Source organism: Physeter macrocephalus, chromosome 4, assembly GCF_002837175.3.
Source record: "Physeter macrocephalus isolate SW-GA chromosome 4, ASM283717v5, whole genome shotgun sequence".
In the NCBI taxonomy this organism is placed as follows: domain Eukaryota; kingdom Metazoa; phylum Chordata; class Mammalia; order Artiodactyla; family Physeteridae; genus Physeter; species Physeter macrocephalus.
The window spans coordinates 27,980,185-27,997,024 of record NC_041217.1 but is presented as its reverse complement, the minus strand read 5'-3'; the positions used below and the strand labels follow the sequence as shown (position 1 = coordinate 27,997,024).

At 44.6% G+C, this 16,840-nt stretch overlaps 1 protein-coding gene across 1 annotated transcript in view; it reads right to left on the bottom strand.

Annotated features, from left to right (window-relative positions):
• Positions 1-6,018: 6,018 nt before the first annotated feature.
• C4H1orf21 (chromosome 4 C1orf21 homolog) overlaps positions 6,019-16,840 on the bottom strand; it is a 233,112-nt gene continuing 222,290 nt past the window's right edge. Inside the window, exon 6 of the mRNA XM_024133781.3 lies at positions 6,019-6,823. Within this exon, the coding sequence (XP_023989549.1) occupies positions 6,785-6,823 (39 nt within the window). The 3' untranslated portion in view covers positions 6,019-6,784. The remainder of the gene's footprint in view (positions 6,824-16,840) is intronic.

Genomic DNA, 16,840 nt, shown 5'->3' with positions numbered 1-16,840 from the left:
CTGATCGTCCTGTGGCCACATCCCTCTCTTCTCCCTCCTCAACTCCTAATTCCAGCTGCCTCTCTGCACACAGGCCCTGACAACCCACGCTGTCCCTCCTTTGGCCGAGTCCCATGCTGTCCCCTCAGCCTGGAAGGCCCTTTGCAACGCTCTCCCTCAGGCCTCTGACAAACTTGAGCTTTGATGTCCCCCTCTTTTAGGAAGCCCCCGATCTCCGAAGCTGGGCGGGCGGCTGCCCCTCCGAGAGCCTCACGCGGAACCCAGTAATTCCCTACAGGGGCACTTCCCACGCTGTCTTCCCCACTAACGGTGGGCTCCTTGAGGGCGGGAGCTGGGCTTGGGCCCACCGTGTATTGCTGGGGATTAGCTCAGTGCCTGGAGTATACTAGGTGCTCCATAGAATCTGTCGGATAAATGAGTCCCCGACACCGGAAGAGGCAATGCTAAAAATGTTACATCTGGGCCAACCTAGACGAAGGGGCCCCAACCCCAGTCGCTGGTGTCCCAGTGTCCCAGTGGAGCTGCTGAAGTGCCACAGTCAGGGACATACTGGCTGAGCGGGAGAGTGTGTGAGAAATGCTGGGGTATACGGCTAGACCTGGCACGTGTCCTGAGGGACGGGTCCTATATGTGCCTGGAGTTGGGAAAGGCTGCCGGAGTCCAGGTTAAAGCCCAGGTGAGTGAAAGATGCTAGTGGCAGGCATCCTGGCACGGAGAGGGCACCAGACCAGACGACCGGCAGACCTTCATCCTCCTATTCGAGTCTAACTCAAACGTTCGTGAGACTGATCACTAGCTTTTCCTAGTTTGGTATTATTATAATTACACTGATGCTTTCCTAGACATTATCTTAGAGATTACAATACGGCAAAACGCAGCTCTTCCTTGAAGTACTTCAATGAGAAAGGAGTTGTATATTTTTTCTCCATGTATCTTTCTGTGTGTGTGTGTGTGTGTGTGTGTGTGTGTGTGTGTGTGTTAGGAAATTGATCCAAATTTAGAGTCCTATAAGGCAGCTGCCTTGTTCTGCTCCAGGAAAATAGATACAGAAAAGCTGGCTTGCAATCTACTGCGAAACTTCCCTTGCTCACTTGACTGTCAAGGGAGAACAGTCCCTGAAGATCTGGACTGAAATGCCAGAAACCAGGGGCTGCTCTATCACTTCTGGGTCTAAGACCAGGGGTCCCCGAGGTTCTAGAGCTATTCTCAACCCTAGGGACCCTACGGCAGTTCTGGCTGAGTTCACGGTGTTCTTTTTACTGCCTCTAAGTCTTACTCAATCAGATGCAAAGCCTTGGGCTAAAAACAAGCCCTGGAAAGGAAAGAAGGGAGAATTCAGAGTAGAGAGGGAAGACAGTATTAGAATAGGGCCTTTGGTTTAGGGGTGAGTCTTGGTGAATTAAAGCAATTTCTCTGGCTTCCAAGAGATAAGAGCCATTTCCTATATCATCTTGAAGGAATTTGACAGCTACCATGTTAGAAAGAGGCAGGAATCTTGGCAACAGTTTTCCTAAGAAAACTGGACATAGCACCCCCTTGACACAGGAAATTCTTTTGATTCTTTCAAGCTAAGTAAGTGAGGGCGGAGGTGGGTCCCCTCTAGGCAGCACCTTTAACAGTTGCCATGGAGGCCTGAGTCATCTTCTTTAGAGGTTGTGCCTTTAGAAGCAAAGAGAGGAACTCTGGGGAATTCTTGGGCTCTTCTGACCTTGGAACAAATTAGTTAAATGCCTATCCAAGTCACTACACGACTATCTAAAACATTTAAGATCTTGAAAGAGATTCACATCGAGTTTCAATGCTTAAACTAGCCTGGAAAATACAGAGGCCCCAGTCCAAAGATCAAAAAGAGATGTCAAACCCTAGCTCACAAGAAAAGATTTCAAGTTAATGGTCCAGGCATTGCCTTTCCTCCACCTTTGGAGATCAGATTCTCCTAAACTTCTCCGGAGGTTAAGGCTTTTCACCTTAAAAAGATGCATCCTGGGATGAAACAAGCCTTGGGACCCAGGAAAGAAATCAGAGTACTCAAAAGCCTGTTCTGGTCACATCTGATACCTAACTGCAGATACCAGCCTCCTTTTCCGCATGCTGAAAGGATTCCAAGGAAAGAGATATGCGCCTAAAATCCCAAAGCCGTTCCCTTCTGGGCACTAACACCCTGCTAGCCTCTCCTGGTTTGTGTGTCGCTTATCAGATATAGGAAGGCCAAGTAAAACACTCCCCATGAGGAAACCAAGCTGGTGGTGAGCCAAGGAGAGATTCTGGAAAAGAGAGATGCCCCCAAAGCGTTGTTTTCACAGTGTCACGTTGCAAAGGGCATAGTAATAATAAAAAAAATTAGGAAAACACTTGAATGACATCTTTCCTTCTTTCAACATGGCCATTTATGTTGGATATATGAATTCCACACTTAAGACACACCACTTAGAACATGGGGGTAATAGATTCATGTTCCAAGATTATTGTGACAAGACAATTATAAAAATGCCTAGCACAGTATCTAACACAGAGTGAATTTAAAAAATAAATGTTAGTTCCTTTTCCTCTTTCCCCAAGATTACATTAGATCCCAGATAAGGTACAAGAGTCTTCTGAAAAGCATGGCATAGCTAGTGAGCGAGTCCTAAGGTCTGTCACAAAAGTAAATCTGTTTACCCACAATCCTCATTTTCTTCCATAGCTTTCGACCCTCTTCCAGAGACATACAAAAAGGTGACTGAAGTCAAGGGCATTTTTTTTCCCCCTTGGAAAAGCATGTCCATTCATTGGTAGAAGGCAATTCATAGACCTTATCCATGAAATTCCAAAGGTCTACGGCAGGGACATATTTGCAGGGTGAAATCCGATTGCCTCACCCGGCTTTATACAAGCGCCGGGAGTGGAGGTGGGGAGGTCCGGTAATCCACCCATGACATTGAGAAGCATGTTCCTGCTTCGAGCCACCCTTTCATTATGCCCTTAAATATACATTCCCTCTCCCCAACCAGGCCTTATTCTCCTACTAGGGTTTTAAGCAAAACTTAGCAAAAAGTTTAACTTCTGAGACGTTCAAAGAAATAAAGCTCTGAGCATGTCTTCTGGGGGAAAAGCATGCAAGGCAGATTTTATGTAAAATTATAGAGTGCAATCTGATACCTTTTTTTTTAATGAGGGAGTTGGGAGGAGGAAGGAGAGAGCCTTAGATACCAATTGTTTTGCCTTTCATAAAGAATATATCAGAGTCCCGGAGTCCAAGATTCAGAGTCAGTATTTTCCTAGATTAAGAATTTGATAATTTTTCTTCCTATGATACTGACATATTTAATTGAGTTTCTTTTCTAAGACCAGTAGACATGGAAATGCTCTTTTAGATTCTTGCCCAGTGTCTAAGCAGGACCTGTAATCAATATGCCAACGGGCCTCATAGGCTGCTGAGGTAAACTGCACAAGAGGTACAATCTCTGTTCTTAGCAGGCTTATGGGAGAGTGTGGCCCTAAGAGAAAATAAGTGTCAACGCGATTGTGAGGAAGACAAAGTTATAACTCAGACTGGGACCGAAAGGGGGGCACCATCATCCCTGGACCTGCTCCCGGGGGCTGTCAGGTTGCAGCTATGGCTGCTTCTGACCCTGGGTGAGCCCCTGACACGGAGGTGCAGGAGGCTGGCACCAGCACGGAGGACTAAAGAGCCGAGGGTCCTCCTCAATCAGGGCATCAAAGCTCCGTCTCAGACCCTGGGTACTGCAGACGGGGAGAGACCTGTCTCCCAGCAGGCTGGTGGGTGGCCGCGGCTATGTCTGAGGGCTGACCTAGTTTTCTGTCTCCAGACTTTGTACCTTCTTTGTCCCTAAATAGACCGTAACACCACCCTACGCTCCAGCCTGGGGCTAGGAGGCATCATGAGGTAAAAGCCTCTTTCAGGGTTCTCTGCCAGTAACAAACACGCATTCAATTATGACAGCAGTACTCCATGATCCTGAATCTCTGCCAACCAAAAGAAAGCTACGCACATACTGCTGAACTTTTACAATTCTACAACTCAGAGCCCATAACGCGTGTGTAATCCAGCTGTAAATCTTGCCGACAGTCTGCCTCACCCACTGGCCACTAAAGCAGCTGGATTTTGAATCGCAGCGGGCACACAGCCATCGCCCTTCTCTGTCCTAAATGCTTCTCGGTCCATTTCTCATTTTTTTCTATACCTCCATCCGCCAGACCATTTCCCTCCCTCCTTCCTTCCATCTCCCTGAGTCCTCAGAGATGACAGCCAGCAGAAGCGCCAGCTTCTGGATTATTCTTTCACTGTATCTGAGACAATGGGCTTAATGTTCAGATACACAGGGGAAAAAAGAGGCAAAATGTTTTTGCATTAGACCTTTTCAGAAGGCATAAAAAAATAAAGTACAAACACAGATCCCTTGACAATTTTATGATTAAAACCAACAAATGGAAAACAGGCAGTTTTGAGCATTGCTAACATAGTCAAGCATTTCACGCCAACTGGCTCCGTCACCCCATTTCTCAGATCTGTTTCTAGATGTACCGAATGTGCCTGCAGATGACATCACTTTTGCACATCAAAGAGGTACCCCGTGTTAAACCCGGGAGACAGAACTCCGGGTGAAAAGCCACTGGCTCACGGGCACAACACTTCGGGTTTCACGAAACCTTCAAAAATCAGATTCCCCAGAGACACGTGGCTCTGTGTACATGTGTATCGTGTCAAAATGTTAAACGTGACCGTGAGGAAAATGATGTGAGCCTGTTTCATCTCCACGTGGAAGGTGGTGATTTTCTGGGAAGACCCTATCTGAGACACCAAACAGAGGAGCGAAATGGAAGACATTTAGTGTTTGCTTCATTCTTGCTGGATAAGAACAAGGAATCTTGGGAAAAGGTCACCCTCGGAACAGTGAACAAGTCGCTGGCGCACAAGTTTAAGGTGGGGCTTAGCAGTTCCTTTACAGTTGGGGAAAACTATTTTAGTCACTTGGCCAAAAACCATAGAAAGGGAGGGGACATAAAACCCTAGGCGACTCGAACTCTCCCTGCGTTTTTTCTGCTCAAAGCTGGATAAAAAGCCTGAAATTTTGGCTGTGTCTCTATTTATGTAACAACCACAGCTGCTCCCCCAAATAGCTGCTGCTGCCGGCTGAAAGAAGGAAGGGCTTTTGTTGCTAACATTTGAGTCCATTATTCTCTAGTGCCTGACTGAGTTTCCTTCCCCTCACTTTTGGGGTGTGCCGGGTCTAAAAGGAGATAAGGAATCTCCCCCTGAACACATTAGTGGTGCCATGGGCTCTGTGGATGGATTTTCAAGTCAAGCTGAGGCCTTTCGCGTTCACAACCCTGCAAAGAGAGAAACACACAGTGCTTTCGCTGTGTTTCTTTCTGTGGGCCAAACCCAAACCTGGACTGCTGGCCTGGCACTGAATAGGGTGCCCTCCCCTGAAAGTCACGAAGAGAACCCTTGTCAAAGCTATCGAACGTGTTAAAAAAATACAAAAGTTATTTTCTCCTTTTGATTGCTATTTACTTGTGACAACATTTGTTAAAAATATTATTTCTGTCTTTGAGAAGAGACCATTCTCTTCATAGAATATGGAAAAATAAACTCTACCAAACCCACAGTTCATCTTCCCCACTACTGCCCGGGGCTTTGGCTTTCGCATCTCCGAACATCATCACCGGTGTCAATGTACTATGTTTTCCAGTCGGCAAACGCTTTTCACCACACCATCCAGTGCTGCAAGTAAGAGAAAGGAGGTGGCAAGGCCCGCGTGCCATTTTGAAGGGAAGTAGGGTGGTTTATTTGCTAACAGGATGAAAGGTAACAGGGTGGTTTCAGGCCCTCCTAAGAAGCCGTGGGATGTCCCCTCACCTCCTCTGACCACTGTCACCACTGCGAATGCTTGGTGGGTTATAAATGGGATGGTAGGCGGCCACTGAGGAGTCATTGCTAAGGAGGGCTCGTCTTCCGCACCCAGGATCATCGTAAAACACTGAGCTGGATGAATGGGAGAAGACAAGGAAACATAAAAACAGTAAAATGTTTATTTTCTTAGAAAAAAAAGTAGGCAAGAGGGATTCAAAATGATTGTGATCACACTTCCGTCTGCATCGGAGCAAAACTGACGCTGCAAGCTTGATCTTTGATTCAGAGACCCAGGAAATGAAACCACCTGCCGTTCGCTCCTATGTCACTTCCAGGAGTCATGTCACAACATGCTTTTAATCGATAACAGCGTCTCTACCTCTTCTTCGCAGAGAAACAAGGCTTTTGCCATAGCAACCGTCCCATCTCCAAAGCGCAACACTACCAGTGAGAAGCAAGGCTTTGGACTGCTCGGGGGAAGGCAGGGAGGGAGGAGAGAGGGAAGGAGGCGCGCTTGTCTTAGAAGCGGAACCGGTCTAGGACAGAAGTTGGATATCTGAGTTCACCACTACCTCATCTTATAGAAAATAGGTTGGAGAGCATCTGTAAAACCAACAATATCTTTAAGGTGAAATTGCAGAATTTTGCTGCAGACCTGGACACTGAGAGAAGTGAAAAGTTGCAACAAGTTTTAACTAGCAGCAACAAAGAAAGTTCGATAACAGTTTTTTTGTTTGTTTGTTTTTAGCAATATTCCTTTGCAAGTTCATTAAGAAACATTGTAATTTAATGGGGCATACGATATGGAACAATCTTCTTCTGCTATAGTGCTGTTCGCTGAAGAGAACCGACCTTTGCAAAGATTTCAACGTGGGGTGTAACCTATTTACACAGTAGTAGCTCCCAGTTTGAGTGGTAGAATTGGTGCTATGTGATATCTTCTTCTTCCGAACAGTAATCTCGACCCTTGAGAGGAAAAGAAAAGAATAAGATGTGACTGAGAATCCAAAGCAAGGCTTGAGATAGTTACTTGCAATCGGTTTTCTCTCAGTATACGTCTCCCTGCAACAGGAGCCAGGCTCCGTCATTGACTACCGAACACCAGGTAGGTAAGTCATAAATACGTGTTGGCTGATTTATAAACTGTATATACCTCATAGCATGGAAGTTTTACCAAGCCCCCAATAAGCCCTTATTTTGTATTGGTAAGAACTTATATTATACTAGGCACAGGAAAGACTCAGCCTTTCACGAAGTAATTACCAAACGGATGGTCCATTCAGGAGACCAATTTGTCATGAACAGGAGAAACCAAAATAAACAGTGAACGAGTCCCTTTCTCCTCGGGCTCCACAGCTATATCTCCAAGCCCAGAACTTACACTTTTACAGACGAGGATGGCATAATCTAGGGATGCCTTAGCTTTAATCCACCCTAATGTGTTGGTGTTTTTTTTTTTTTTTTTTTTTTTTTGCTACACTGTGTGGCATGTGGCATCTTAGTTCTCCAACCAGGGATCAAACCCACGCCCCATGCAGTGGAAGTGCAGAGCCTTAACCACTGGACCACCAGGGAAGTCCCTTAATCCATCCTAAGTTAAGACAGGGATTAAAAAACAAAGATTCACCGAATATGTATTAACATATCTAGGACTATGTTTGGTATGTGTGGGATATGCACAAGGAAGGCAAAAATGCTTTTTTTCTTTTGGCAAAAACGCTTTTAATGCCCTCCCTAACAAAACAGGTTACTTGAGGGCTTAAGAACTATATCCAGCCATTACTTTTGAACATATTTCATCCTCTCTCCAGCAGGTTATATGCTCTATGAAGGCACAGTTAGGCCTGGGATTTAAGCTCCACGTCTGACATCACTGGGCTGTCTTGGTCAAAGCACAGGCTCCTTGGTCTGTAGTCTCTCACAGAGAGCACGGAAACAAGTCCCCGTCCTGCCTGTGTCACAGTGTCACAGATAAAGGCTTTGTGTAAAGTCACGTATTCATACTATTTATATCCTTTGACCACTTTCTTTTTTTTTTTTTTAAGAAAAAAAAAAAAGAGGAATGTATTGGAAAGATACAAAGGTATCCCAAAGAGGTGAGGGCTCCGTAACCAAGGTTGGGAAGGACAGATGTGGGAACAACATGGACCTTACCTCCTGAGAGTGGCTATTAATGTGACCTAGTTCCAGTAACTTCCAGTCTCTGTGTCTGTTGTTTCTTTTTTTTCTTTTTCTTTTTTTTTTTTTTTTGCGGTACGCGGGCCTCTCACTGTTGTGGCCTCTCCCGTTGCGGAGCACAGGCTCCGGACGCGCAGGCTCAGCGGCCATGGCTCACGGGCCCAGCCGCTCCGTGGCACGTGGGATCTTCCCGGACCGGGGCACGAACCCGTGTGCCCTGCATCGGCAGGCGGATTCTCAACCACTGCGCCACCAGGGAATCCCCTGTGTCTGTTGTTTCAAATTTCCTGGAGTGACAATCATACTGGCTCAACTGGACCGAGCCCTCTACCCCTGGATCACACAAGTGTGAACAGGTAACATCCCATGATGCTCAAGTTTGCCGAATGCTCTCTCCATGTTGGGTACTGTGCTTAGCACTTTTCAAGTATTGCTGATTCTGCCACCACAGCCCTATGTCTTATGTGCTGTTGTGTCTCCCATTCCTCAGATGAGAAGAACAAAGCCCAGAGAGGCCCAGAAGTTTTCCGAAGTCATAAAGCTTTTACCCGACCTCCAATCTTTGGCATGCCATGCACATATCTTTAACTTTCTGACTAGACAGCATAGGTGGTAGTTGGAGTTTGGTCTCTGCAAACATCCCATGTTGATACCTTAGGGTTTTGCATGAGTGATCACAGTCCACGTCTTCTTTCCAACAGAAGTCAGAGCCATGTCCTGACTGTCTAAAGTGCTTGGCACCCAAGCCTCCCCATGACCTAGACAAGGGCGGGAGAAACATGTGGAGAGTAGGCTTGACCACGGCTATAGGCAGGAGCAAAAACAGCGAGCTCGGCAGCCGTGGAAGGGGAGGGGGCTGACTTCTTTCTTTTTAAATACACACTACATGTTTCAATTCTGGGGGGAAAGTTCCTTTAAACATAAAATTTTCTTTATAACTGGGACTTATTACTAAAAGTATCTAAAACATAAAGAAAATAATAATTTTGCATACAACTATTTCTCAAATGTATGACATGTTTCTTTGTCACAATATCCGTAATATTGGAAGCAGCTCACATTCTCCTAATATTTCAGCATCATTTTAATGCAGGACGGTACCACCTGGCTGGGCAGTCATCCTGGCTCTGTGACTCACTAGCTCTGGGATCTTGATCAAGTTACCTCTCTGTGTCTCACTTCCCCCATCTGTAAAAGGAAGATAACAACAGTACCAACTTCATGTGGTTGCTGAAGATTGAGTGAGTTAATAGGGAGTAAAGTGATCAAATCAGGCCTGGCACATAATTTTACACATGTATGTGTGTACACGTGTGTTTGACAAATAAAAAAGTGCTGCCACACCAGGAAGTCTTCGGGGCCTGCAAAAGCACGAGGGTGGCCCGTTCCCATGCTAACCGGCCCCAGATTGCTTGTTCTCTTTGAATGATTCACCAATTAGCAGACTTTGGTTTCTTCTACTTTCACTTTGCCAACTCTTACCCCTGCTCCTTGCAGAGTTTTTGAGCCTGCTTGTTTTACTTGCTGCAAAAAAGAGTCTCCTGGGCAGGGAAGCTGGGTGACCAATCTTCCTGATAAGAGAAGTGTGTCCCCAGTGACACCTCCCTGGTGATAGTGTCCAAGCAGGTGCCAGCTGTTGCCTTGGCCCAGACCACCCAGGAGACACTCCCTGAGCCACATGATGGAGAGCTAGAAAGGAGACCCTCGTGGACCCTGGCGGTTGGGAGTTTATTCTCCATTGTGGGCAACAGGACACATCCAAACCTATCCGAAATATATCAGATGATGCTCTCCACGTATCCTCAACTCATGGGGCTCAGACAGCAGACCTGCGAGTGGCCTCTGAGCGTCTGGCTGGAGGGGAAAGGTGGGTTCATGGAGTTTACATTAGGAAAGGAAAGGGGACCTCTCCAGTGTATATGTGGATACACACACTGTCGTGAGACGCTGGGCAAGTCTTCGGGCTTTGGTTTCCTGGGGATAATCATGGTCTCTGTTTCATAGGGTTGTGATCAGGATTCCATGGGAAAAATACCGTTTCTAGCAGGTGGTCAATAAATATTAGCTGCTGCTACTGTTACTACTACTGCTATTAACCCCCCTGTTTGTCCGGGCCCTGGCAGGGGAATAGGGACCACCTTCCTTACGGCGGTTAGGTGGGTGAGAATTGTCCTCACAAATTGTACTCTGCCAGGTGTCAGGGAGCCCTTCCTTCCACCTCAGCCTTGCACCCCAGACGGGCCAGAACCCCATGTGCTCAAATAAAGCTTCTATGGCAGACACCTCAATCCCTTCCCTTCTTAAGAAGCCTCAATCAAAGCAAAGGCCTAAGTGGCCAATGTGGGGTTCAGAGGGCATCTTATCCACAAGGAAGAACTTGGATGCCGTGACAGACAGACACACACGTGAACTGGTGTACTCACTGATAAAGCGGTGTCTCCAACTCTGTAAATGAGTTATAGGGTTAAACAGAAGGAGCATTTCAGACCCTCCAAGTTCACTGGAGGTTTTCATAAGAAAGTGCCCTCTTTTGAGGGGTAGGGGAAAAAAGGGTTATTATGGGATTGTATGAAATCATGTGTGTGAAACTTCTGAAAACTGTAAAGCTCTATAGAATTTAAAGAATCTATCATTCAATAAAAGAAAGAAAGTGCCCTCTTTTGAGGGACAAATCTCTTGTAAACCCTCTGCGTCAACCCAAACTGCAACTTTCATTTCTCAAGCATTTGCTCCCCTGAAATTATTATAATTACTACGAGAAGGAGAAGGAAAATTGCATCAGCTGCTTTGCAGACACTATTTCATTGGTTATTCACACCAACCCTGCAAAGTAGGTAGGAGTCCTGCGCCCTGGTACTTGTGGGCAAACCTCAGAGAAGCCCAGAACACGGGGCTAATCCTTGCCTCTTTTGTTACGACTATAGTGAGCTGATAACTAAATTCAAATCAGTTTCATTTTTGTTATTATCACCTGTCAGCAGCTCTGAGAAGCAATTATTTTACGAACAGAAAACTTGGAAATCAAAAACAAGGAGAGTAAGAGCTCCCATATGGCCAGTGTCATTTTAAGGGGAACCCAAGAAAACGTACTGAAGCAGCCCCATCTCAGCGTCACAAGGGCCCCCCACCTGCACACAGGCTCTACTGGGCCAGATAGGGCGCTTGTTTCTATAATATGACTTCAGGTCTCACTGAAATTTTTAAAGAATTATGCTAAAAAGAGAACCTTAAAACCTGCAGCTGTCAGAAGGCAGGAAGTAGGAGTGAGCTGGGTTTGGGAGCTACACAGCGATTCTCTTAGCCCAGAGCATGCCCTTTCCCCTTAAAGGGACTACAAAATGGAAGTCTTTGTAAAGACACTGTATGCAGCCAGCACTAGGGACTGTTAGACACAATTCCACCCTTGTGCAAAGGACACACTGAAAGCTACAGACAGCCAGGTCCCCACGAGACCCCACGAGTGGGAAGAATGGAAACGCATGATGACGCTGACAAGGAAGGGTCGTATGAAGAACCACAGAGGCGTTTTGGTGTAGACTCAAAAAATCGCAAGGAGCTTTTTGCCTACCAGTTTCTCTGACCACACCCCTACTCTGTAGAGTTTCCATGCCCTCTTCAATTGTCTGCGTTATTTTCTTGGAAACTGGAAATTTATGTCAACTCATACATTTCTAAGGTTCTAGGGTCAGGATTTTTTGTTTGTTGAAATGTCTAGGCTTAGAATTAGCAATATTAAGGTGTAGCAAAGGAAAGGACATTGTCCTAATTCTGCTAGTTTAAAGAGGAACAGCTCAAAGAGTGACTTCAAATAAAGGCATTATTCCTCCAAAGTGCCTATAGTACTTCTTCTCCTCAAGTTTAAGCTGGCAAATAGTCTAGGGCTGGCTGTCCAGTTTCAGGGGTGAGTTTTATCACAGGAGTTTCTAGTACTTCTCTGTAGATGTGTGTGCATTTGGCCTAATACATACACCTCAAGCATGTAATTGTCAGCTGTGAACTGAGTATTTCCCCAATGGAGTAGACTAGAACAAGATGAAAGTTCCAGAGAGGAAGCAGTGAGCTCCAGTTTCCCCATCTGTAAAATGGGGACAGGAAGACCTAACTTGCAGTGCTGTTGTGAGACTTAGGAGTACTACACATAGGTGTTTAGCAAAGCTTGGCACATGGTACTTAATAAATTATAGCTCTTATGATGATATTGAAAAATGAGATCAACAGATCCAACTGTTAATAAACTGACTATGTGAGAAACTGGGCCACTGCTGGATTACTCATCTACATTCAGGCCCTCAAACAAGCTGGCACCTCAGGGTCTGGATGCTTGTCCTTCCTCCAACTTCCTGGCTGGCTCCTGCCCACAGACCTCACCCCATCCATCACTTCGCATTTTCTAGACCTCTGCTCAAATGTCACCTCACTGTCTTCCCTGAGCTCCTTATATACAATAGCACTTCTCACTCTGTTTCATTTTTATTTATATTACTTATCATTACCTGACATCATTAAGGTATTGCTTTGTTCCTTTATTGGCTGTCTTCCCCCTTGAACAGACGCATCCAGTGGGCAGAAAGTGTTTTCTGCTCTGCTGCATCCCTAGGACGTAGACTAGTGCTGGCGACATATTAGATGCTCAATAAATATTTGTTGACTAAACGAAAGGAGGAACAGTATCTAGAGAGTTCTGAGATTTTGGAGTTGGAAGGGGACCCAGAGGTCTTCCTCCCCTACCTTGCATCTAATGTAGAACAGACCTGCACTGACCATATTACAGGCAGGGAGCCTTCTCTTTACGACTGCAACATGTCAGATACTTTTCCAAGCTACTCATGAAATTGTTCACAGCTGAACCCAAACCCTGCCTCTCTGTAACTCCCACAAAATGGCACAGTCAGGGCCTTTGTGACCAGAGGCTAGGTCTTCCCAGACTGATAGCATCCTTCGGTCCATTACCTGTGAATAATGAGGTTTTCACCTAGGTCTTACTCCCTTGCATGTGTGTCAGTTTTCTCACGTTCTTTTTAAAGTGGAGCCATCAAAAACATCACCAGAACAGCATAAGATATCCTGGTAATATGGCCTAAGATATGGAAGAATTAAGTATTTGACAAAGAGGGTCACCAGAAATGACAGATTCCAAGAGAAATGATGTGCTAAATCATAATAATAATACAAAACAGAACATAAAACTGAGCTTCTGTCAAAGCTCTGGAGAAGGAAATAACTCTTAGCCTCAAAGGCATAAAAAAGATCATGTAGAAAATAAAAAGATGAACATATTTGATCATGTAAAAATGAAACTGCATACCAAAAGAAAAAGAAGAAAACAAAATAAAAAGGCAAACCTCAATGGGAAAAATACCTGCAGCATACAATGTGTAAGTGACAAGTTACATGAGAAGCTCATATCAATAAAAAAAAGTTAATGTAACAGGATTTCAACAAGGGAACAGAGTGGAAATTCATTTAGAACAAATAAAGTCAGTAAACACACAAATAGAAAAATGGTCTGTTTCAGTAATTAAAAAATACAAATGAAGACAATTAGATATTATTTAAAAATAGCGATACCCAATTCTTGGGCGTGTACAATGAAATGCAATTCTCATACACTGCTGGCAGCCTTGTAAAGTGGTATGGCTGCTTTGGAAAGTAATTTGGTTACATGTATTATGAGTCATAAAAATGTTCATACTCTTATTATAGCAATCATAGACATCAATATTAATGATAAACTCCCAAATATATGTTTTAAAAAATATATGCATTTATTCCCTGCGGCTGGAGGTGGGAAAGGGCATTGGCTGTAAGCTGGCAGGAGGGATCTTACTGATGTGATGAAAATGTTCTAAAACTGGAATGTGGTGATGGTCATGCAGTTTGGTCAGTTTACTAAAAATCACTGAATTGCACATATAAAATAAGTAAATCTTATGGCATGTAAACTATACCTTTATAAAATTCTTAGAAGTGTACAAATATTTTCATTGCAGCATTTTTATTAGGCATGGAAAAAACCATCTAATATCCCAAAGAAAAAATGGTTAAAACATATAAAAGACAAACAAAACAACAGGATCGGTCATCCACTGCGTCCCAAACTGACAGATCCTTCTTGTACATCCTGCATTTCCACATATATTGCTTTCTTCTCTCCTACTCCCTCCTCCCCAGACTTCTCTTAGTGGCTACTTAGTCTTATGACCTTGTTCCAACATCATAATTTCAAGTGAAAGCTCTAGGGAGAATTGGTCTCTTCCCCTCTCAGTGGTCCTTCTCCATCCCACCACGTCTTAAAAGTAATTTTAGCCAAAATGTTTGCTTCCCTTACTATAGGGGGCAGAACAGAACATGTCTCTTATTCCCCTTTGTCTTTTTTTGCTGATAAAGCAAAAGACTATTGGGAAGGGGCACCCGGGTGGAGAGGAGCAGGATAAGGGAACCCATGAGAACTGCTCTCTCCTCTTTGCCTTTTTGACACTCAGTGGAATCCTTGTGTGGCCCACAGAAGTTGGCTTTAATGAGGCTTATTTCTGCCTGGAAGTGTGCACTGTTGTACTCATCATACAGCAGGCTAACTGCCCGATGAAGAATTCTTCCTCCTCTCCTGAACCTCTCTGGATGACTGGGAAGCTCCATAGTTTCTGACCTGTGCATTATTTGGATTCTCCTACCTCCTGTCTGCTTCCTTTACATGATTCATCTTCCTCCTCTCTCTTCCTGTGGGCTTAGTGAGTCTGTTTCTTGACTTAGTCATGCCTCTTTGGTAGACTTCTACCCTGCACTGTGGGGAAGTCTGGCTTTCTGGGCACCAAAGAACATCTTGATTAATGAAACACAATGGTCCCAACAGTATTTGGTACAGACACTTAATGGGCCATCTTGCTTCTCTGCCCACCTAACATCTTTTCCCCCAAAACTTCTCCTTCACGTATCACCATCCAGCGGCAACCTCGGATCTAAGTTTCTATGGGATCCTGAACATTTAAACTCTGTGGAACCAGGAATACAGGGGCACGAGAGCTGCATTCCACAGCTTGAGCATCTGTGAACCACCAGCCAGAATCCAGAACAAAGATGACGGACGAGGAGGAGGAGGGAAGAGGGTGGAAAAGTGAAATGAAGGACACTCCCCCCACACCCCGCCCAGGGCTGCTGTTTAATCCTCCTCCTGTAGGGCTGTGGGCCAGGAGTCAGCCGCCCTCTACTCCTTCCTCGGGGCTGCAAGTGTCAGAGCCTCTTCAGTCAGGGAGTGTTTCAGCAGCATTTTCGTTACAGCACAACAACAATTTATAACAAGTTGTGAGGCGACGCCGAAGAAAAGCAAAGATAATTAGCGGTGCTGTTCAAGTCTCCTCCCCTGGCTTATTTCATTAGAAAAATCAATCAAGGCATTAATGGCCAAGTGGGTTTCTAATGAGCTTTATTCTAATGAGACTTGTGCATTATCATTTCAGTTGGAAAAAGGAATCGTTCGTAATGAGCATTAGGAGGATGACAGTCTCTGTTTTGTTGACCACATATAGGAATGATCGCCACGATAACAACCAGTGACAAGAACCCTTGTATATTGGCCTTTTCACTTCCAAGAGAGAATGTATTGACTAAACGGCTTTAAAACTCCCATGAAGTGTTTATTATACCCAAATCCTCATTCTACTGATAATATCCTTCTACAAAGGATATTTTAGAAGCTTAAGGGACCTATTTCTCAAGGTCCTCCTTTGCCTGATGTTGGCACTCAGATGACTTCGATGATGCTCCTTTCCCCACGAGGAGGTGAGCAGGAGTGAGGACAGGGAGGAGCAGGGATGGGACTTCCCTGGCGGTCCAGTGGTTAAGACTCTGTGCTTCCAATGCAGAGGGCACAGGCTCGATCCCTGGTCGGGGAACTAAGATCCCACAAGCCACCGCATGGCAAGGCCAAAAAAAGAAAAGAAAAAAAAAAAGCGGGGATACAAGAATGCAGGATGCCCATGTCTCTGGGCCATATTGAACTGATGTCCTAGAGCAGGTTGGCGACTTTCTCTATGAAGGACCAAAGAGTAAATAATTTAGGCTTTGCATTCTAAAGGGTCTCTGTGGCAACTCAGCTCTAGCTGTAAGCATGAAGGCAGCCACAGAGAAAAGTAAAAGAACGAGTATGGCTGTGTTCCAACAAAACTTTATTTGTGGACCCTTAAGTTGGAATTTCACATGATTTTTCACATGTCAGAAAATTTTATTCGGCCTTTTGTTTCCCCCAACCATTTAAACACATAAAAACCATTCTTGTCTGGCAGGCTAGATTTGGCCCATGGGCTGTATTCTGCCCACTTTTGTCACAGAAAATACAATTACCATCTGTAGGTTCAGAGGCTAACTCTGTCATGGGTTCGGGCCCTCTTCCTAAGAGCTTACACAGCAGAGATAGATTCCACCTTGAGAGACATTTCTCTCAAGATGGGGCCAGGGTTCTCTTCTCCAAAAGGTCGTTTTATAAAATTGTTCTTATCTTATAAACAAAAAAACCATCGATCAAAATCAAAATTACATTTAAAAATTTTCTTACAACCCCGTCTTGCTAATAAATTAGAAAGCTTTCAAGTTTCATTTAAATCTCTGTCCATATGTATGTCATTTTTATATAGTTTCAATCCTATGATAGACAACAAATTTTTAAATTTTATTTATTTATTTATTTAACATCTTTATTGGAGTATAATTGCTTTACAATGGTGTGTTAGTGTCTGCTTTCCAACAAAGTGAATCAGTTATACATATACATATATCCCCGTATCCCCTCCCTCTTGCGTCTCCCTCCCACCC